Source organism: Canis lupus, chromosome 8, assembly GCF_011100685.1.
Source record: "Canis lupus familiaris isolate Mischka breed German Shepherd chromosome 8, alternate assembly UU_Cfam_GSD_1.0, whole genome shotgun sequence".
Taxonomy (NCBI): Eukaryota; Metazoa; Chordata; class Mammalia; order Carnivora; family Canidae; genus Canis; species Canis lupus.
In genome coordinates this window covers 38648791-38672870 of record NC_049229.1, presented here as the reverse complement: position 1 = coordinate 38672870, position 24080 = coordinate 38648791, and the positions used below count along the sequence as shown (strand labels likewise).

General features: G+C 38.8%; 1 protein-coding gene and 1 pseudogene across 4 annotated transcripts in view; one reads left to right on the top strand and one right to left on the bottom strand.

Annotated features, from left to right (window-relative positions):
- SYNE2 (spectrin repeat containing nuclear envelope protein 2) overlaps positions 1-22233 on the bottom strand; it is a 268443-nt gene extending 246210 nt beyond the window's left edge. For all 4 annotated transcript variants that reach the window (XM_038544908.1, XM_038544909.1, XM_038544910.1 and 1 more), the window contains exon 1: positions 22019-22233. In XM_038544908.1, the coding sequence (XP_038400836.1) occupies positions 22019-22097 (79 nt within the window). In that variant the 5' untranslated portion in view covers positions 22098-22233. The remainder of the gene's footprint in view (positions 1-22018) is intronic.
- Positions 22234-23136: 903 nt separating this feature from the next.
- On the top strand, positions 23137-23450 carry LOC100688312 (annotated as a pseudogene).
- The last annotated feature ends 630 nt before the right edge of the window (positions 23451-24080 follow it).

Genomic DNA, 24080 nt, shown 5'->3' with positions numbered 1-24080 from the left:
CTTGCCCCTCGCTACTGCTTCCAGATCATTCTCCACTCTGTCCCCGAAGTACTCCAGCTTTCACTCTCAAGTCATCAGACTGTGCCCACTGTCATCTACTGGCCTCTGTTCACTCCTCACCATTTCTCAAAGATTTCAGTTCCTTCCCCACTGTCCTCTCTCCAATACAACTCCTACGTCTTGACAATTTCAACATACATACTGATGAAGCGCCCAACTTCCTGGCCTCTCCGTTGTATTCTTCTTTTCCAATAAACTTGTCTTCTCCTCAGCTTCAACCACTGACCACCATGGTCATACCCCTCACCTTAGCAATACTAGTAACTGCAACTCCTTGCAGTCTTGATTTTGTGCATCTCTGAACAACAGCCCTAAGCTTTTCAGTTCCTCCCCTCCAGCGCCCCAACTCCAACCACCCTTGACACCCATCAGCGACTCGAAGCCATTGAATTCTGCTTGCTTTGCACTGTCCTTGCCCTCACTGATACCCTTCCTCCCATCCTTTTCCAGCTGCTCCCTCATCAAGGTCACCATGAATCCAGGTCACCAAGGACCCTCCCCCGCCTCCGACTAGAGCCAGTGGTTGATTGTCAGCCTTCACCTTACTGGACACTGCACTCTCAGTTTTTCTTCTACATCACAAGCTGGCTTCTCCCTTTCTCTCACACTCCATATCCAAAGCCTTGGGAAATCCTCTCTGGTGCTCCTTCAGAATATGACCACTTCCCACCACCTCCCAACCTGGATTACTGCACTAGATCTCTAACAGGTCTCCCTCCTTCCAGTCTTGCCCTCAAAATACTATTCTCAATGCAGCAGCCAGCGTGATGTTGCTAAAACGTTAACTCAGACTAGGAAACTCTTTTGCTTACAATCCTTTGAGGGATCCTCACTTCACTCCTTAAGACAGCTGCAAGGCTGACACTCACCCCCTCAGCTCATCCCCCAGGCTCATTCTACTCCAGCCACTCTGGCCTCCCTATTTTTCTCAAACTCCCTAGAAACATTCCCACCTTAGTGCTTTGCCCTAACTGTCCTTTCTCCCAGGTGTGCTCTTCTACAGATATCCCCATAAGCCTTTCATCCTATTTAAAGCTGTAACCCTTCCACTCCTGCTTCCCTTTATTAGCTCTATTTTTTTCTAGCACTTACCACCTTTTAACATCTTACGTAAGTTATATATGTTTATTATGTCTTGCTCTTCTCCCAACAGAATATAAACACCACATAGACAAAGATGTTTTGTCTGTGATCTATTCTGGGTACCTAGAGGAATCTGGCCAAGAAGAGACTCTAAAGAAACTTTTGCTAAAAGAATAATAATACTTTAATTAGGGATCCCTGGGTGGCGCAGCGGTTTAGCGCCTGCCTTTGGCCCAGGGCGCGATCCTGGAGACCTGGGATCGAATCCCACGTCAGGCTCCCAGTGCATGGAGCCTGCTTCTCCCTCTGCCTATGTCTCTGCCCCTCTCTCTCTCTCTCTGTGACTATCATAAGTAAATAATTTTTTAAAAATACTTTAATTAATCATATTAAATTGATTGTATTAATAATAAAACTAAATTATAATTAAATTAAAATTAATAAAGGATAATTTTACTGATTATTATAGTTATACTTTCCTTACTATACTGAGACAGTCAAATCTACCTTTATGTGTCTATATTCCTTTTTTTAAAAATTGTCTGATCTACCTTCTAATGTTTTTCTTTGATCCCTTCCACTCTCCTTTATGAACCTCTAGCTACCACAGTTGTAACGACTGAAATTGTTGGCATGACATCTAACTAGAGCTCTTAAAATTTTTTTAATCTGATGTGAGTTCAGGTTGAGGAACTGAAGAGAATCTGAGTAAATGTGTTTTCGGGTGTTTACAATCCTGGCTGATTAGAGATTAACGATGCACTTAGCCTTGTTGGATTTTTTTTTCCTTTTTTAATCCATTTCATTTTTTTGCATTACCAGCTTAAATTAGTTATAGCCCAGTGATTTACACAGTACATGATACTCAATAATTATTAGTTGAACTGAATTGAGTTCTGGCAAGCCAACTGGATAGTTTAGGCTTTCAAAAGTTATTTGTGGGACGCCTGGGTGGCTCAGAGGCTGAGCATCTGCCTTCAGCTCAGGGCGTGATCCTGGTCCCAGGATTGAGTCCCACATCGGGCCTGCTTCTCCCTCTGCCTGTGTCTCTTCCTCTCCCTCTGTGTTTCTCATGAATAAATAAATAAAATCTTTTTTTAAAAAGTTACTTGTTTTATATAAACAAAAGAATTACAAAGAACCACAATTTTGTCCTACTTCAAAATGTTACAACATCTTCTACAATCTTTGGGATGTATTTTCATTGCTTTTTCTCTTAGTATCAGTAGATGATACAACAGTATTTTTAAACATATAGTTAAACATTACAGATTTAAACAAAAAATTGTATTGAAGGCTAATTTTGCTCAAGAGAAAAAAAAAAGAGAGATAACAAGTTTTTATGACTCCAGGAGCAAATTACCTGCCCATAATGTACATTAATCAAGGCCATGGAAAAAAGCAGGGATTTTTCCAAGAGAGATTTTTCCTCCCAGGAGATATATGAAAAAGAAACTAATCAGGAATGCTGCTAGGTCTAGGAGATAAGAGTCTGCACTTACTTTAGGAAAGTTACATGGGGGAGAGGGGAGATATGAAGGTGGGTAAAATCATCTTGGAAAGAGGAAAACGGGGGATCCCTGGGTGGCTCAGCAGTTTAGCACCTGCCTTTGGCCCAGGGCATGATGCTGGAGTCCCGGGATCTAATCCCACATCGGGCTCCCTGCATGGAGCCTGCTTCTCCTTCTGCCTGATGTCTCTGTCTCTCATCTCTCATGAATAAATAAAATAAAATCTTTAAAAAAAAAAAGAAAAAAAAAAAGAAAAAGAAAGAGGAAAATGCTAGCACAACACTGAGTGCTCTAACTAGATTGTTCCAATTGGGGGCATCTGACCTAATCTGAGGTTGGACTGACATGTATCCCGACAAGGATAGAAACTACAACTGAAAATAATCAAAACTTGCCCAATGAAAACCCTAAATTATTCTTGTCTTAATTTGATAAAATCTAATAGAAACTGGGGAAGGGTGAGAGACAAAAAGAGAAGCAGTCAGAACAAATCCCCACCAGTAATCTCCAGTTAACAAAGGAAACAGCACGAATGAAATCTTCAGAAAAGGATTTAGAAAAGAAACTTGATGGCTTTTATTTAACTAACTCATTGTCCAAATTTAGAGAACAACTTGTTAACCTGGAAATTAGAACCCTTCAAATGCAACAAGGACTCTTTGCTTAATGGCAAACAAAGATGGCCCAAGTACAATTAAACACTTTTGCAACAGCTGAATTAAATGGTTTCATATGTGCCATTTTATTTATCCCTTGACACACTTTTCTCACATTTTTATACTGTCTTATCCCTGAAAAGCAGTATTAATTCAACAGGAACCAGAGCCAAAGAGATCACCCTATGGCAGGATAAGTAACCATTTGTTCTTTTCAAAGACTGACCCATTAGGAAAAAAATAATTGAGAACCGATTCCTTTAAAGCAACTTAATTTGAGTGGGTGAGATTTTTTTTAACTGTCAGATTTTATTTTGTAATTTCTGAGGTAAGTTTCTAATAAAATAATAAAACTCTTCTCAAAATGGCACGTAGAGAATAGAATCAGCAGATGTTAGGGATAAAAAGTGAAAGAGTTAAAGAGAATAATAAAATGTTATAATGGTATATTTCTCCATAAAATGCCAAAGAATGGAGAATGAGAAATTCTCTATCCTGATATTTAAGGCAAACAAGAAATATGCATAATGTAGAAAAACATAGTGAAGTTTATGTAGGTATTTCTGACTCTCATTCTTGGAAAATATCTGACTGAATTTGAGAAGCAAGACATTCTAGGCAAAGGTTTTCTCTAGATGTCATTACCATAAAAATACATTTAATCCCTGAGTTTGTCCTTATTCAATCTGCCTTTTGTGAGCTGGCAACACATACCCTTAGCTGGAAGACACCTTACATGAAAACAAATTGAGTTAAGCCCAATTAAGGAGTATGGATTTTAAATTCATTATAAAGTTCCCAGAAAAACTACCAGGGCTACTAGGGAGCAGTAAGACCCAGATGCACAAGAGTTCATCTACAGTGTTGACACCTCCCTCCAAATCAATTAATTAATTAATCAAAATGTTGACTCCAGCAATCCTCCCCGGTAGAAAGGTAGTAAAGAATTCAAAAGCAGTTACCTCAGACATGAGAATCGTTACGTTTTCATTTAAACACAGAACAATGCATTATTACAATGTGGCTTCTCCAGGAATGTCCTCTCCTGAATGAATTCACTGAGAAAGCTCTACAATCTCCTTCTATGTAGGAATTTCTTCTTCCCTATTATTGGTTTATTGCTAACAGGTTTACTGCACTTGGCTCCAGATTCACTCTTTTGATCTGTCACTCTCCTCATTAAAATCTTTTGATCATTCCTTAATTCCTTAGCGAGTAAATTCTAAATTCTTAGCCTAACATTCTAGGTCATTCATAGTTTGGCTCCAATCTAATTTTTTGACTCATCTCCCATGACTTCTCTACTCCTATCCTACTTTTCTAGCAGACTATAAATCCACAACTCCCCAGTTAAGTTTCACTCTTTTCTGCATTTCATGCCATTGCCATGCTATGTATCCTCTGGAATGGCCAATCCTCCCATGGCCCTCTGCATTCATAAAAACTCAACACAACATACACGGTGGGCATTCAATTGACATCTGTTAAAATAAGACATAGTCTGTTCAAATGCCTCCCTCTCTAAAGGGAAATAGATATAATCTCTTCTGGTTCTAGTCTCCCACAACACTTTACTGGACTTTTTTCTTATTGTTATTAGAAAGTAATATACAATACTCATAAAACATTTTTCCAAGTAGTACTCAAAATTAAAGGTTAATCTTAACTTCCTTCAAAAATCCCATTTTCCTTCCCCAGAGACAACATTAATTAACAGTTTCCTGTGCATCTTTCTAGATAGATTAAATATAAAGCACATATATTCTAAAAAAGCAAGGATTTGTTTGGGTTGATCACTGAGTCACAAGCTTCTAGAATATCTCACTAGTAGAAGGCACTCAGTATTTGTTGAATGAATGTATGTATATGTAAATTAAATGATTATACATGACATAGCTTCATTTTTTAAGTTGGTAATTCAAAAAGCAGAGACTTAGGTATACTACTTAAAGTTAAAACGCATCTGCTAAGCTATAAGAAATATTTTAAAAGGAGATCATACCCTTCCAAATTTTTTGCTTACCAGAAAGTAAGCAAAAAATATCTGGCCAAAAAAAAGAACAAAGTAGATACGTATGTGCTGGTTTGGATATATTCTTAATTGAAAAAAAGTAAGTTGTAAAATAGTATGTTTACTCTTATTCTACCTGCAGCTTTTAGATTTTATTTTTAAGTAATTTCTATATCCAATATGGGGCTCAAACTCACCACCCCAAGATAAAGAGTTGCCTGTTCTACCGATTAAGCCAGACAGGCACCTCTCTATCTGTATTTTTATTAAAGGATGCCAATATGTATCATCCAACAGCTTACTTCTACCTTATGATAATTACTACTTGCTGCTCATATCAGCCTTGTGTCACCAGAGTCACGTAAGGGTGTGTGGTTTCTCTCCCACTCAATGTATAACCTTGAAGTTAAATATTTATGCTTGTGTGGTTTTGCTTCACCTTAGCACAGTACCTTGTGGATAAGAAGTACTCAATAAATATTTGCTGATTGAAAAACTCAGTAAGTATCAAGAGTATGGAAAATCAAACCGTCTTACTGTATGGAGAAGAATTTACTGACAACATTTCCTAGGCCTATGCTTTATCCCAGTCCTTGTTTTAAGAACTCCTGGACAATTTCTTTCTTCCATGAATAAAATGCCTTGAACAAAAGGGCAGGTACTATAATGAGATGCTGTTGCCATTCCTTAAAACAACACTGCCAACTCACTGTTGGCTGGGACAGAAATGGTAGGGATAACTAAATTTGGAAAATAATGCAACACATTTTAGCCATGTGTCCCAACAGCCATATCAAATAATCTTAATCAAGCTGTTACTGAATAGAAAGGGAACTAAAAATAATAAGCCCACCTCTTTTATTCTTTCTCATGGAGATGATAAACAAATAAATGAAGAAACAAATTAAGAGAATAAAAGCACACAGGCACGCAAAATCAAAATAAGAAAAGCCTAAAATATTTGAAGAATAAACAGGAAAAGGTGTGTTACTGAACTATAAAAGAGGAAACTATTAACTAACAGAAAAAGGAGGGTGGCAATTTACTACACATTTTCTTGCAACCAACCAGAAGTAAACTAAACAAGTCAGCAAAAAAGAAAAATAAATAGTTCCAAGACTGAGATCTCACTTACTGAACGAGAAGAGCTGAGTTTGGAAGGTAACTCCTGATTAAAAACTCGCAAGCACAGCATGCAACCATCTCTCAACCTCAACACTCTTTTTTTTTTTTTTTTTTTTTTTTACGATTTATTTATTTGAGAAAGAGAGAGAAGGAGAGTGCATATAGGGGGAAGGGTAGAGGGTGAGAATCTCAAGCAGACTCCCAGCTGAGTGTGGAGCCCGATGCAGGGACCCATGAAATCCCACGACCCATAAAATCATGACCTAAGATAAAACCAAGAGCAGAAGCTTAACTGACTGCGTCATCTGGGTACCGCCTCAACACTTTTATGTCAATATTCCTCTCCTGGAGAATCTGTGTTGGCACTAAGGAAAAAACAGCACTCACCAATCAGATTCAGCATCCCAGGACCAAAATCAAACCCCTTCTCCCTCCCTCTCTCCACACCTATCCTCACCAGTGTTTCCACCTCACAGATTTAACACCATGATCCTTCATCATCCCCAAGTACAGACTCCCATAAATCAGGCCAAATTTGCTCCTGTGTAGCTCTGGTATCCTCTTCCTTCCTACACCACTAAGTTCCCCCAGCCCTCCTGGCCCATCTGCCATCAGCCATGGCCTGCTCTTCCCATGACCAACCAGGTCTGCTCTACTTTCTTCAATCCATTCTCTGCTTCAGCCAGTAGAACTTACCTTATTCTCCTTTCCACTTTGATGGTTTCTCTCTGCTCTAGGGATAAGGAGCAATGTCAGTAACAGCTGAGGAGGTGCTACATGGTCCATCCCAGGGTACTTCTCCAGGTTTAGCACACTGCACTCCTCCTCTCCCCTCTACACAGTGTTCCAGCCACTCCATCTTCTTCCGAGGCCTTTATGAGCTATGTTCCCTCCTGCTCAGCCCTTTATACCACCACCCCTCCCTTCATCTAGTCAACTTCCACTTTCACTCAGGTCTTAGTCAGTGGTTCATCCTGAAGGAAACCTAAGTAAATTTCCCTTTTGTTGTTTGTTTTCATAGAGCCATACTCACACCCCTGCCCCATTTAGCACTTTCCTCAACTTGTAATCACTGACAAGGTTAAGAGCACTGGCTCTAAAGCCAGACTACCTGGGTTCCCATATCTGCCACTTATTAGCCGTGTGCCTTAGTCTTCCCAAACTTAAAATGGGGATATTAGTACCTACCCCTTGGGCTGTTAGTAGGATTAAGTACTTATACCAATATAAATCAGAGGTCAACAAATAAACTATAATCTGAAGGCCAAATCTGATCCATCACCTGTTTTTGTAAATAAAGTATTATTGGAGCACAGATATAATCATTTGTTTTCATATTGCCTGTAGCTACTTCCATGTTAAAATGTAGTTGTGACCGGGACCATATGGACTTCGAAGACTAAAATTTTTGCTACCTGGTCCTTTATGGAAAATGTTTGCCAATCCCACACAGACTATGACTAGTCGAACACAAATAGATATTAGCTACAATATGGAAGAAAGAGGAAATTAGTATGCTAAGTGAAAGAAGACAGTCACAAAAGACCACATACTATATGAAATATCCTGACTAAGGAAATCTATAGAAGTGGAAAGCAGACTAGTGGCTGCCCAGGTCTGAGGGAAGGAGGATGAAAGGTTTAGGAATGACAACTAAAGGGTATGGCATTTCTTTTTAGAGTGATGAAAATGTTCTAATGAGTTGTCTGGTATATAACTCACATCTCACATTACATCTCATAAAGCTGTTCCCCCAAAATATTAGCTAATATCTGTGAGATTATTTAATTAATATGCACCTTCTCATTAGCCTACTGGTTCCTTAAGAGTATGGGTCTGACTTTGCTCCTCATTTTGTCTGCAGCACCTACCCCATGTTGTAGGAATTCAGAAAATGTTTGTTAAATGAGTAAATGGCTGGGGAGAAGTGAGTGGGGTTTTGTGGCTATTTTTCCCCAAGGTAAAAATTTAAATACTGAATTTATTCGGGAAATATATGACATACAACAAATGATTTCTACTTTGGGCCTTAGCGCGTGGAATCCAGACACTTCATGTTGCCACATGAGCAAACCACACCCTGTGCAACACCTGAGATTTTCACACTGAGGCTTTTGTTTCCAGCCTCCCTGGAACATAGCTCCTGGCCCTCTGCGTAAGCAAATCTTGTATTTCTAGCACATGCAAATAAACCCATAACACAGATAAAATGCCTAGAATTTGGGGTGCTATTTGCTCTCCTCTTTCTCATCCTCTTCTGACTCATCTGAGTTGCTCAATAAATATCTGTGGAATGAACAAATCAAAGAAATGACTCCATTTCTTCTAACACATATTTCTTTTTTTTTATTTTTTTTAATTTTTATTTATTTATGATAGTCACAGAGAGAGAGCGAGAGAGGCAGAGATATAGGCAGAGGGAGAAGCAGGCTCCATGCACCGGGAGCCCGATGTGGGATTTGATCCCGCGTCTCCAGGATCGCGCCCTGGGCCAAAGGCAGGCGCCAAAGCGCTGCGCCACCCAGGGATCCCCTAACACATATTTCTTATTCCACAGTATCTTTCATCTACTTTATAAAACTGAGTGCTTTTCTCTGGAAAATCTAGACGTGTGAGCCTGAGCCCTAACTCCGGAGCACAAAAGAAGTGACCTGTGCTATGATTACAAATCTAGGATGCTTACACTCTTGAATGCCAGCAAATTACTCAGTGTCATTGTTTAAGTTCAGAGTTCTATGTCCCAACTCCCAAGGTTTCTGATTCAAGGGATTCACACAGACTTTTTGAGAAACATCTCTGTAACTGGACTGATTTATACGTGTGACTTATTTTTGAGACAACAAAGGGAACAGGAAAGGCTTAGCAAAAATAGTGATGAAAAATAAACTCTGAGATACTGATGTAACGTAATTCGATATAAGTCTATAATAACTTGTAAGTATCCTAAGACACCCTTAACGGGGCTCAGAAGGCTTGCTGAAACAACTTGTGTCCAGGAATAAATAGGAATTCAGGGTAAGCACCAGTGACATCATTTTATTAAAGCCTTCCAATGAAGTAGTCAAGTAGGCATTTTGTGAATGAAAAAATTGTAGCTCCCAGAAGATGAAAGATTTTTAATCATTCAATAAACATGTATTGAAAGTCCACTATGTCCTCGATACTGTGCCCTAGATCTCACATCTGGTAGAAAAGATTCAAATCCAAATGTGTCTGATACCAAAATCCATGTTATTTTCATCATAATTAAAAATCAGCTGAAATGTCAGATCCATGGCCCCTTCAGCTTATCACCCTCTCTCCCCAACATTAAACCCATACTTATTGAAAGTATTGTCTACATTGGCAACTTACTAGAAAGCTAGCTTCTACCCCAACCACTCCATCTAATTGTAAGTAAGCAAGGCTACCTGTAATATTCCCATTGCTTAACCCCATAGGTACTTCTCAGAACATACTAGATATCTTGAAAATTCTGATGCTGTTTATTACCTCTCCTTGAAACATTCTCCTTCTTTGGTTTCCATGGTATCACACTCACTTCGTTTTCTTCCTACTTCTAGTGACATCCCTTCTCGACTCTGTTATAAGCCTGTTTTGCTTTTTTCTATCTCTGTAATGTTCTCTTTTTCCAGATATTTCCATCTACTCCATAGGAACAAATTACTGTTTATATACTAATGACTTCCAATCTTTATCTTCAGCCCAAGTGTCTGCTTCTTTTGAGCTTCACGTCTATATATCCCATTATCTTCTGGGTATCGCCACTTAGTTATTGCATAGACACTTCAAACTCAACATTGCCAGAAGGCTGTCATCATCTCTAACTGGCTCCCTTCCCCCACCAAAGGTGTTCTCCTGCATTTTTTTTCAGTGAATGTTTCCATTATCCACTCTTCTGCTGAGGAATAAACCTGAGTCATCTTTAATACTTCCCTCTCCTCACTCTCCCATACCTAGTCAATCAAAAAGGCCTAATGACTACCTCAGTAAAGCTAAAGATAAGATAAAATTTAAGAATTTAAAGCCTTGAAAAGTATACCAATTAGATATCTCTTGATATCTATTTCTATCCATCCTCTCACGGGCACCTCCTCTAGAACAGGACACCACTATCTCTCAGCTGACTGTTGCAGTCTTTAGCTGGTCTCTCTGTCTCCGCATTCATTCCCACAAGACTACACCCCATACTGCAGCCCAAGTGATTTTTTTTTTAAGATTGTACTTATTTATTTGAAAGACAGCAAGCATGAATGGGGGGAGGGGCACAGGCAGAGGGAGAAGCAGACTCCCCATTGAGCAGGGAGCCTGATGCAGGACTGGATCCTAGGACCCCAGAATCATGACCTGAGCCAAAGGCAGACACTTAGTCTACTGAGCCACCCAGGCACCCAGCCCAGGTGATTTCTAAAACCAGTTCTGAATATGTCTCCACTCACAATCCTTCAATTGCTTCTCCTTGGTCTTCGAAGCAATTCAAACCCCCATATATTTACATGAACTTGTACAGCTTCATCTCTTCACAGCCTCCTTCAAACTGTAATCCTCAGTCTCACTGAACATCCATTTCCTTGAATGTGCCACATTCAGCCCCATATTCTGGCTTTAATATGCTGCTACCACTGTCTGGGGCACTCTTCTCATCTCCATCCTGTTCACATACTAACATACTTTAGGTCTAAACTCAGAAATCACTTCCTCTGGGAAGCCTTCCCTGACCCCCAAGGCTGGTAGGTGCCCTACTCTGTACTTCCAGAATACTACGTCTTCTCTCTCTTACAACACACCCATACCATCCTGTAATAGTCTATGTACTTGGCTATCTCCGTGTAATCAGAACATACATCTTAGGACAGCACATTCTATATGTCATCCCATGTGTTTGGTACAGTGTCTTGTACACCACAGGCATTCAAAAGCACTTGTCGAAAATGAGTGAACAAATAAATGAATTGGGATCGAAGGATAAATTAACCTATACTTAGAAAAAGCATAACAAAAAATGGAGTAGTAGTATTTTTAAAAGTCCTATATTTCTCTACAACAACTACCTGATATCTCTGTTCCCCTTCACAGTAAAATTTCTTCAAAGTGTTGATTAAGTCACTATATCTCTTTCCTCACCCCCAATCTCTCCTTGACCCACTCCAGCCAGGCTTCTATCTCTACCACTTGAGTTTGGCTAACTCTGTTAGAGTTACCAATCTGGTGGCCATTTCTCTTCAATACGATTGACTTTATTCTCTTCTTTTAAAATTTTTGGGCAGCCCCAGTGGCGCAGTGGTTTAGCGCCGCCTGCAGCCCGGGGTGTGATCCTGGAGACCCGGGATCGAGTCCCACATCGGGCTCCCTGCATGGAGCCTGCTCCTCCCTCTGCCTGTGATTCTGCCTCTCAATCTCTCTCTCTCTCTCTCTCTCTCTCTCTCTCTTTCTCTCTCTCTCTCTGAATAAATAAAAAATAAAATCTTTAAAAAAATTTTTTTTTATTTTTTATTTTTCCGAGAGAGAGATCGAGTGAGCAAGAGTAGGGAAGAGGGGCAAAGGTAGAGGGAGAAGCAGACTCCCTGATGAGCAAGGAGCCCAACACAGGGCTCAATCTCAGGACCCTGGGATCATGACCTCAGCTGAAGGTAACCAAATGAGCCACCCAGATGCCCGTCCCTCCTTGAAATATCTCCATCTAGGGGCTTCCATGCCATCACACTCACCTGGTTCTCCTTCTCTGGCCTTGGCTACTTCTTCTCAGTGTCCCTTGCTTTCTCTAAACACTGAAAGATCCAAAAGTTCTGCTCTAGCTATGCATTCCACAGGTGATCTCTTCCAGGCCATGGTTTTAATTGTAAATATACCAGTCACATACTGATGGCTCCCAAATCTATATCTCTCCTGAGAACTCTGGATCCTTACATCTAACTGCCTTCTGGACATGTCCATTTGGGTATCAAATAAGCATCTCATAACCATCAGAGCAAAGATAAACTCTTAATCTCCTCATAACTTGTCTATCAGGTTTCCTCATCACAATAAATTACATAACCAACTGCTCAATTGCTCAAAGCAAAAATTTAGGAGTTATCCTTGATCTCTCTTACTACTTACTCCATACATCCCAACATTCACAAGTATCCTTTAAAAAAAAATCCATGATTCTTTAGCTTATTCCTATCACCCTACTACTATCCAGACTACTCTGATATTTTATCTGGACTACAACAAAAGCATCCCAACTGGCTTTCCTGCTTCCTCTCCCACCTCTCAAATAAGCCCCTCGCCACACAGCAGCCAGAGTGATATTTTGGAAAATGTAAATCAGATCATGTTACTCCCCTAACTAAAACCATCCAATGGTTTCCCATTCACACATCTTACCTTGGAGCTGATAAATCCCTGCCTCATCCAGCTCTGCCTTGCTTTGCTCTCCAATACCATCTCATGCCCATCACATTCCAGCCACCCCAGGCTCCATGAAGTCACCAAGCTTGTTTAGGAAAGATCTTAAATGTTATTCAAATTTGATAAAGGCTGTTTGTGTTCTGATTTGAGCCAGGTGCCTTTCATCTCATAACATTTAGTTGTGGATGCAATTGGTAGACCCTGTGCAGTAAAGATGGAAAAGACCAAAGCATGACCAGTGAGCACTGCTCCACCCCGGAGGCAGAGAGCAAGCATCCGCAGCCATTCTTCTGCCCTTTCCTTTCTATGCTCATTCAACATGCATCACCACACAGGCTGTCAATGACTAGGAGAGATTATCCACCCCGAATCTCACATCTCTCCTCCAAAAATACACATATTTAGAGTTTTGAACACTTCATTTCTCTGATAAATCTTCATTCCTATCCTTTTATGTACTATTTTTAAATGATTCTAAAAATACCTGGTGGTAGTAACCTTCAGTTCTCATGAATATTGAGAATAACAAATGCAGTTACCTTTTACCAAAATTTCCCTGTATGTTTTGGAAAAACACAGCCATCAGAGAAACTGTAGTCACCAACGCTGAAATTAGAAGAGGGAAGTAATCTCTTGAAGAGGCACACTTAGAATAACCTCTAATTTTTAGAGTGTAAAATCACCCACTAACCCCGCCAAATGGTTATAGATTAATCTCTTATATTGACGTCTTACTTTCCTATTTTCAAGGAGAAATTATTTCGAGTTTTATTTTTCCTAATATACTACCTCAAGCTCTGAATAATTACACTCCCTCCCGAAATGCACGCAAACACAAAAGCTCAGAAAAATCTTGTATCTCCCATGGGGCTAATTAAAAAGGATTCTGATTTCTATAAGGAATGAATGAGATCTTTGTTAACCTACTTTAACAGGACTCTAAATGACCCTGGATTTATCTTGCCCTGGTTTTCAAAATGTAACTGACCCAGAATAAAGTAAGCTTATCCCCAAACTCCTGGTGAAAACAAAACCAAAGTTCCCAGAAGCCAAAACTGTATATATACAACCGCCCCCCCCCAAAAAAAATCATTTTTCCTCTCTCAAAGAGACTATACAGCACAAATACTACTGCTTGCAGAGCTATTTTATTCTTCAGTTAATTGGAATATTTTAAGATTTTAAAGCTTTACATTATCAAGGCAAATAACCTTCCAAGAAAACACAGCAAAGGATATCATCAGCTACTATGAAATCAGGAACTTTCTGGAAGCTTTCGTGTTGGGACAGTGCAGCACTGAGTGTCAGTGAAGAACCATAATTTGATTATTTTCCCTGGGTATAACAATCACCTAATCCCTAAAAAAGACTCCAGAGATGATTTGCTTTTATTCTTAATAACTGAGCAGTCTGAACTGGTTAGGGAAGCAAAAATACTGCCTGAGAGTGCATATCCCTTCCTTACTCTTCATTCATCATGTCCATCAAAATTCCGCATTGGGGACCTGGTTGTAAAAAGGTAGAAATTCCACTCAGAAGTCTTTATTAATCCCATTCCTCTTTCTCGGACTTTACATGGTTTCATTCATTTGCCTTCATAAAGCAAACAGAATTTCTCTTAGAAACACAATACTAAAACACTACTGAGCCTGCAGACCCATAAACGACACCCACACTGCCTCATGTCTGAAAAGACCCATGTTCCCATCCTTTCTCATTGAACACTGAACAATTCTTCTAATTCAGGGTACTTTATTATTTTATATATATATTGGAAAAGACCACTCATTTATTCACTACACAGTTGTTTACTGAAATCCTGAAATATGTCAGAAACATCACTGGCAGTAAAGATGCAGGAGCATCCTACGGAAGGCTCCTAATACTTACTTGGCGGAACTCAGAAGGCTTATTAAAGCAAGCAATGCCCAAGAATGAGAGGAAACTCAAAGATTAAAAACACACACACACACACACATACACACAATTACAAGAGGTTCAGCAAGAAGACAACTCATCCCAGGCAAGTTCTTACCAAAAGGCTTGATTTTCACAATGAGAGGGACAGATAATTCACCTCTCAAAAAAAATTATACAGAATCCACTTTCATTCTTCACCTCCCTACAGTTGAAGTGTGAAAAGATACTCCAGACAGCATATTGAGTCAAATTTTGGTTGGGTTTTATGTTGGATCCAAAATTAGGGGTAAGCCCCGTATAGTCAAGGATTTCACGTTGTTACATAAGAATGATTAAATCCATGTGCCAGCTCATGCTCTTTCACCTGATAGCAACAAGCAGAAGTATCACTGGACCACATGCTTCTTGAAGGTACACAATCTATTCACATCTCTGTCCCCTTAACAACAAGCCCACAGCACATGGTCGGGACTCAGTATTTACTGAGCAACTGAGTAAAATTCAACATTACATCACATTATTGTGCTTATCATCTAGCCCACCAAACATGAACCATGTCTAAAAACATCACATTGGGTGCCTGGGTGGCTCAGTGGTTGCATGTCTGCCTTTAACTAGGTTGTGATCCTAGGGTCCTGGGATCGAGTCCCGCATCGGGCTCCTCGCAGGGAGCCTGCTTCACATTCTCCCTTGTCTCTGCCTCTGTGTGTCTCTCGTGAATAAATAAATAAAATATAAATAAATAAATAAATAAATAAATAAATAAATAAATAAATAAATAAAATATGACATAAATCAAAAGCCTCCCTTAGATGGATACTGGATAAATAATAAATAGATTTCAATGGAGCAATAACTTAACTACAGGGACCCAGGTTTCACTATCAAGCGCTACTGAGTAATGTCCATCCAGAAGGCATAAAGGGTTTTTTAATATTTTAAAATATATCATCTGGAAGACAACACTAAATAAAACATATGAGCATTGTTTGAAGGGACACAGTAACTGGGCCGAACACAGTTTTATACAGATTCATGCAGACGGTTAACCATTTTGGCAGGACTGCATGGAAGTTAACTCCTCGTGCAGTGTCAAAGGTAAGAGAACACACACTCCTTCCTACTTCTTTGTTTCATTAATGATAACATTCTGTATTCAAATGCTATTTTTCTAAAGCATTGGCCTACCTCATTGTTGAAAGCAATTTGCTCTTGTTACAAAAGTTTATCATACCCTTTTATGGCTAACAAATTATTCTATTATTTTATTATTCTAGAATGTGTAATTCTAACAAAATGCCTGAAATCTGAAATATATAGTGTCCAAGACAGTTTAAGAATGCCAAAGCTGCTGTTTAAAATATCACAGAGTGAGGCAGCCTCATCTGGCAATTTCAGTCATTAGTAATATGACTTTTAAATGGGTCCTCTACCTGTGTTGTGCTTTTAATCCTTCCATGATGTGAAGTTCTCAAGAAAGAGTTTCTTTGTGAGCAGTATAGTTTATCTACAACAATTTACAATAAGCACATCAATATAAAATAATATCCCATGGCCTTCTTATTTGATGCTGTAAAATACTTAGTGAAAACACAGTAAATAGAAAGAGAGTTAATAATGTGGACATTATAACTGCTGCTGCTTGCTATGACTCCAAGCAGCTCTAGACCTTGGAGCCTCTCTATTAGTATCCATATTCAGTAGTGTCAGAATCCTGCTGAGTCTTCCACCCTGATGGTTTTCACATCTGTTCTGTACTTTCATAGTCACTGCTTACTTCTAATGTAGGCAAACACTACCCAACACCCAGATGTTTGCAAACCTTTCCAACTGGTTTCTCTAACTCCACTCTCTGGTTCCCTTCAAGTCTTCCTACATCCCAAAGCTAGACTGATCTCCTAAAGTACAACTTTGACCTCCAACCAAATACTCTCACTCTCAAGACCTGACAGCTACTCCCTGCCTCAAGGCAAAATCCTGAGCCTTGAATTCAGCTCCCTTAGGGATCTTAATTTCAGAAATACTACTTTAGTCTCAAATTAAATTAAATGGCAAAGAAAGTCCCTTCCAACTTAAAAATCCTGTGATATTCATCCAACTTTACCTCTTACTGCTTCCACAATCATATTTAGCCAGTACTCCAAAGAACTGTTCCCTTTCCCATCTGGAGAGCTCAACACAGGTGTTTCATACAAAATATGTGTTTACTATTTTCTTAGGATAAAAAGAAAGGAAGCACCTGTTATTTTGCCAGATAACAAATCCAATGGAAATATTTACAGAAATTCTATAATGGACACTTTGATAAAGCAAATTTTTAAAGAGATCTATTATTTTCATAGCCTGATCTTTCATATATCATTTCATTTAAAATGTGGGCCATCTCTAGTAGTACAAAATGTGCTAAAGAAAGAGAAGTTCCATTTTTACATTAATCTGCTCAAATTCACAAATGCCATTTCTTTGTTCTTCCCAAGAATCCAATCATTTCAATGTTATGCTCCTTAATAGACTGAGAACATAAAATATCTCCCTACAATATGGACCTTCAAAAATCCCTTCATAAGGGCATTTTCTCAAAGATCACACAAAAGATGAACAAAAAGAAACATGAAGTTGCTTGTTTGTTGTCCTGCTCCCTGAATCTCAGCAAAGCACTGCCCGATTTCCTTGGCCTGATTTATTGTAGGCCCTACACACATGGAAATCTGTTTTCATAGCATATCAACGATGAGTCACTACATTTCAATGCAGACATCTTAATTTTTTCTTGAGCATATTATTCTAAGTTAGGGTATGGCATAATTGTCTCAGATATGTTCGGCTAAAATAAAGTAGGTATTATAAGTTAAATAGTTCTCTGTCTCTAAAAAAGTTCTGAAATTAGAAAAGAAAAACTTCCTTATGAGCAGTGAACCTGCTCCTCTCATATCACATAAAATCTCTTTTCTCATATTACTCCAAGGATTATTAAGCACATGTGAATTTTGTGAAATACAAGTCTGTAACACAGTGTGCAAAGCCAAATACTTTTAAGACTATTGCAAACAACTTGCTGCTTAGGAGTAGCTAAGGTTCATAATATCATCTAGCAATTTTTTGTTCAAATAGCTAATAATCCTGCTACAAAACCAATGTTACCTTTAGAAATACATATAAGTTCCCCTTCCTTCCCTCCCTCTCTTCCTTCCTTTACTATTTCTCTTTCTTTCCGTCTTTCTCTTTCTTTTCCTTTCTTTAACTGAGGCTGAAAGAATTCTAAATCTGCTAATAATAATATATAACTTAGGGACATCTGGGTGGCTCAGTAGGTTAAGTGTCTGCCTTCAGCTCAGGTCATGATCCCAGGGTCCTGGGATTGAGCCCCTCATTGGGTTCCCTGCTCAGTGGGGAATCTGCTTCTCCCTCTCCCCTCCCTCTGCCCCTCACCTGTTCTCTCTCTCTCTCTCTCTCACTCTCCCTCTCTCTCTCAGATAAATAAATAAAATAAAAATCATATAGAACTTAACCTTGAGAGATCTATTCATTTCATAGTTAAGCCATCATTCGATAGTCACGGGAACCTCTTGGTTGATATCCTTGAGTGTACCCGGCTAACGTGACCAGTCTTTGTCTGGTGTAAATCTGACTACATTACAGTATTAGTTTTCCACCTCTCCCCCTATAGAGCAATGCATCCAACACCGCATTCCGCTAAATGGATTGTAAAGAAAAATCATTCACACTGGTAGTGCATGTTTATTACATTCCCATTGCCAAAGAGCTCATATTTATTTCTTACTGTAAAGCATATTGTATAATTCAAAACACGCTATAAGAAACTATTCATTTCTCAGTAACTTGTTCATTATCTTGAGCTACTTGCGAACCTTAGATCATTCATGTTATTTGAAGTTGACCATCCATATTCTGGATATAAAAGTTTGCTATCGATTAACTAGAATAAGGCTAAGATTTAAGTAGATTTTCCAAACAGAGTGTTAGGGAAATTCCTTTTTCAAATTGTTCTTCAAATGTATCTACGTGTGTTGACATGTGAAGAGGTATGGTGCCGTGGAAAGAAAACCATCCTCCAGGTCAAACCCCAGCTCTGTTGCTCGCTCACTAGCTGTGTGACTCTGGGAAAGTAATTCCATCTTCCTGAGCCACAGCTTCCTTCTCTGTACCTTGAAGATAAAAATATCTACCTTACAGTGTGGTTGTGAGGACTGAATGAGATCATATTTGTAAGAGTGCTGTGGAAGCTAGAGCCGTGACATAGAGGTCTTGGAGTGCCCTGCAGTGGGGAAGAAAACATTATGAAATATAAAAATGATAACACTGTAAGTGGCAAAATAAGGACTACGGGAGAAGAGAGGGAAGTATGACGCTCAGCCAAAAAGATGGCAGGGCTCAGGAAGAGGCTGAGACTGGCTGACTCTGGGATGGATAAAGGATAGATGAGGGATAGGCAAGCTGGATTTCTTCAAGTGGGAGGAAGAAGCAAGGAGACTCTAAGGGACAGCCTGGACAAAAGCACACGGGCAGGGGGAGTGTGGGCCTTTGGGAAGCCATATAGCTGGAGTACAGAGTGCTTATGGGAGTGAGGTGGGAGATGAGGGCAATGAGAAAGGAGCACCAGACTAGAAGAGCCTGTGAACCACACCAAGAAGTCTAGACTATCTTACATATGATGAGAAGCCATTGAATAGGAATGCCAAAACAACAACAACAAAACAGTAAAAACCAGACTCTGGTTTATAATTTTTTTCTATACACTAAGTTGTTTCTACTCAAGCTGTGTACTCCTAGATAAGAAACCTTTTGGGACACAGATTTTGACTTTAAATATGTAAAAAGAAGTTAAAATGCATTTATTAAACTTCTGTTCTGTGTCAGGTACTAAGTGAGATCCCTTTCATGCATTATGCATTATTGTTCATCTTTAAAACACAGGTGCAACATAGGCATACCATCCATATTTCAAATAACAGGAACCTAAGACTCAAAACAGATAAAGCCTTTTGTCCAAAGAACTAGTAAGAGCCACAGCTAGCAATAGAAATTAGATTTACCTTACTATTTATTGATGCACTATCTTCCTGATATGTTTTAGGTTACATGAATTATTACTCACATGCAACCAAAACTTCAGAGAAAAACAAGAACAAAAGGTTTTTTCTTTCAGTTAAATGAAAAATTTCTCAATGTAATTTAAGTTAATTTTAAGTTCCAGTATAGTTAACATACAGTATTATATTAGTTTCAGGTGTATAATACAGTGACTCAACACTTCCATACATCACCCAGTCCCTCACTACAAGTACCCTCCTTAATCCCCATCACCTATCTTACTCATTCCCTACCCGATTAAATGAAAATTTAATTCCAATTACTTGTGGATACTATATAACACTATAAAAAATTTACTTATTGAAAAGCTTTAAAATTCTTACCTCAAGTACTACTTCAACACATTACATGTTTTTAGTCTATATAAACTACATGATATTTGTTTTTATTTTTATTTTTTTTATTTTTTTATTTTTTTTATTTTTTTTAATCCTCCTTTTCTCCTTTTTTTTTTTTTTTATTTTTATTTATGATAGTCACAGAGAGAGAGAGAGGCAGAGACACAGGTAGAGGGAGAAGCAGGCTCCATGCACCGGGAGCCCGATGTAGGATTCGATCCCGGGTCTCCAGGGTCGCGCCCTGAGCCAAAGGCAGGCGCTAAACTGCTGCGCCACCCAGGAATCCCCGATATTTGTTTTTAAAAGACTGATACTTGTAGGTATAGCCTATTAGAATAGCTCTTGATCCCAAAGTCAAGAAGCTAATCATTCAAAACATATTTTTAATTAAAAAGAAAATATCAGGGATGCCTAGGTGTCTCAGTCAGTTAAGTATCTGCCTTTGGCTCGGGTCATGATCCCAGGGTCTTGTGATGAAGCCTGGTGTCCAGCTCCCTGCCTGGCAGGGAGTCTGCTTTTCCTTCTCCCTCTGCCATCCCATCTCCCTACCCCACTTGTACTCTCTGGCTGTAACTCTCTGTCAAATAAAAGTCTTTTAAAAAAAGAAAATATCAGAAAAGGAAGTCATTTGTGATCTCTGTCATGAGTGACTCAAATACAAGTTATGTACAGCATGGTAACTGTAGCTAGTAATACTGCATAGTATATTTGAAAATTGCTAAGAGCGCAAATATAAAAAGGTCTCATCATAAGGAAAAAAATCTATAATTATATATGGTAATGGATATTAACCAGACTTACTGTGGTGATCATTTCACAGTATATACAAATATCAAATTATTATGTTGTATACCTGAAACGAATTAAGATGTTGCATGTCTTTATATCTCAATAGAAAATAAAGTACAAAATAAAATAAAAATAAATGACTCAAAATCTGTGGCTTCTAAGTAACATTCTAAGAATATCGTATAAAAGTATACATAATCTTGGGGCATCTGAGTGACTCAGTTGTTTAGTGTCTGACTCTTGATTTCAGCACAGGGCATGATGTCGGGGTCCTAGGATGGAGCCCCACATTAGGCTTTGTACTCAGCATGAAGTCCGTTTATCCTTCTTCCTCTGCTCCCCTCCCCGCACTCTCTTTCTCTGTCTCTCTCTCTCAAACAAATAAATAATAAGTAAAAAAAACCTGTACATAATTTTAAAGATTATTTTAAAATACATAGTCTCATAAATATTTTCAAAGACTTAGCATCGCCTTATTTCTTCTACACTAGCTAACTTTACTCAGCTCCAAGATTTACTTTATCAACAATGGTGAAAAGACTAATGAATTTTTAACGTACAAAACAAATATTGCCAAGCTCCACAAGAAGCATTAAAACAATATATATGTACATAAAGACAGTGCTGAGTCTGCATAAATGCATAATATGATTAACAGGATTAAAAGGTTATTCACTCATGATCATACCACTAATCTTTTCTTTTTAGGCAAGATAAGGATGTACATTTAAAAGTTAGGCTATGCAAAAAGATGTAAAATAAGTGCAAACAATTCCAAGCAAACTATCGTTATCTATTTTCACTACAAGTAGAATGCAGTCAGTGAGAAACCGTGATACCAAATTCCTTCCAATTATTTCTTACTTTCTTAGAGAGCCGAGGTAGCAATAAAGACATTTACATACACTGAAAGGTTCTGCCACTGGAAAAATATCTAAGAGAGACAGAATGCAGTAGATGGAAAGGTGAGGGTAAGGTTTCCACAGTTACTACGGGTGCCCCCCCCCCCATCTTAATTACCTTGCAGTGAAATATGCCGATCATCGATGCCCAAGGAAACCTGTTCATCCTCGGTGGGAGGCACAGGACTAGATGCCATCCTTTGACTCAACGGAGATTATATCATGTCCATCCCAGTTAAAGAAGCGAACTAAAAGTAAAGGATAAATGCTCATTAGTGACTCTGCAACTCTGTGTTTCTAGTAAACACGCGCTGCCAGAAGGCAGCAGCAAATGAAACGTGCCCTTCCAAGAGAAGCAGTTTTCTAGTGAGTGTTTCTGTAGTTCATGAGGCAAAGTGACTACGCCTTCTTTTCTTGAATCATAATCAAGATTTTGCCCTGTGACCTATTCGAGCTGCTGGCAGGACTCCCGACCAGCTAGCACTGTGGATTCTACACCAGGGGCGAAGGGGGAAGCCACCCAATGAGATTCCATAACTTGCTTGGGGGAAGTAACGTTGACACAAAGTGACGGCTTAGCTGTTTGGATGTATTTTATCTTTCACTTCAATCTGCAAGGATTTTCCTTATAACTTTTCATTTAACGTAGTTCCTTTCTGCTCCATAAATGTTGCCATTTACTGGAAACAATAACTGAGCTTGCATAGCTTGCAAAGTGAAACTGAAAAAAAAGTATATCAAGAAGGATGTTTTGATAAAGTTATCTGTTATATTGAATTATTTTCCCAAGCACTCACTTTTCCACACATTTTTTTCCTCTACCCCCACTTTGACTCTTAAAGAATCCTTCCAGTAAGAGTTAATTTTTTATTACTTCATGCATGTGTACACCAGTAATAGTACCCTGGGGGCTGAAAAACTCGACTTTTCCTACATAGATGATGACTTTCTTATCGAAATAAACCTAACCAAAAATATAAAATGTATTAGGGAATGAATAGAAAAATGATGTACAGACACCTGATCAAACAAATACAGCAAAACATTAGTGGTAAAATCTATATGTTCAATGTGTTCTGGGTATTCGCTGTAAAAGTGTTTACCTTTCCTGCATGTTGGAAATTCATTATAATAAAGTAGTGGGAGGGAGACAACGATAAATAAACCTGAGGCCAACAGCTAGATACAATCAATCAGACCATTTTATCCAAAGAATAAAAATCATCCAACAGTTTAATGCTAGAGCCAGACTTCAAAGATCCATCAGTCCTTGAGCAAGAAGGTTGTGGTATTGGTGGATTCCAGGCATTTCCAGCTCCAAACAGGATAATCAAGGTTGTTTGTAATGACAAGCTAGGGAAGAAGGTCCTCATTAAGTAAAACACTGATGAAATCATGGGAGATCTTAAGAGCTTGATTGCAGCCCCAAAATGGCACCTGTTGGAAAAATATCGTCCTGAAGAAGTGGCACATGATTTTTCAAGACAACATGCCTTTAGGGGGACTATGAACTCCAGGATGGGATGGATCTGGAGCTTTATTACCAGTAGAGGAGAATTCTTAACCCCTGTCCTGCCCTGCCCTGCCCTCTTCTCCCATCCTCGCCCCCACACTGGTATGGATGCTTACTTTTAAAAATTCAAGTTAATAAAATCTTAGAAGTTACCAAACAAAAGTCTTTCAAAATTCTGTTTTCCCCACTCTGTTTATCATCCAAAACCCCTTTATTATCTCTCCCACGGACTGCTGTTGTTAAAGATTTTACCAAAATAAACTATGTTTGTTAATTAATAATTAATTTGTTTTACCCTTGGAATTAAGATGAAGCAGAGCCTGCCTGCCTTAACAGTGTTACTATACTGAGTTGATAGGCTTCTAACCAAAATGAAAAGCTGTTTGTTAGTTCAAGTGAGCCTGTGCAGCTTGATGCTTGATAAAGGTACAAATGTTTTCAGCTTTTAATGTATTGAGGATCTCTACTACCTCTTGCCATACTCAAGGACTCCTGAACCCAAAGTGAAGACAAAGTACTTCTTCATGATGATGGGAGAAAAACTGAATTCCAGAATGAATTTCCTAAAGGCATCCACTATTCCATGCCAGGACTATTTTCTTAAAGGGGGTATAAGAGCAATAGTAGCAAACACTTGTATAGCATTTACTATATAAAGGCACCGTTC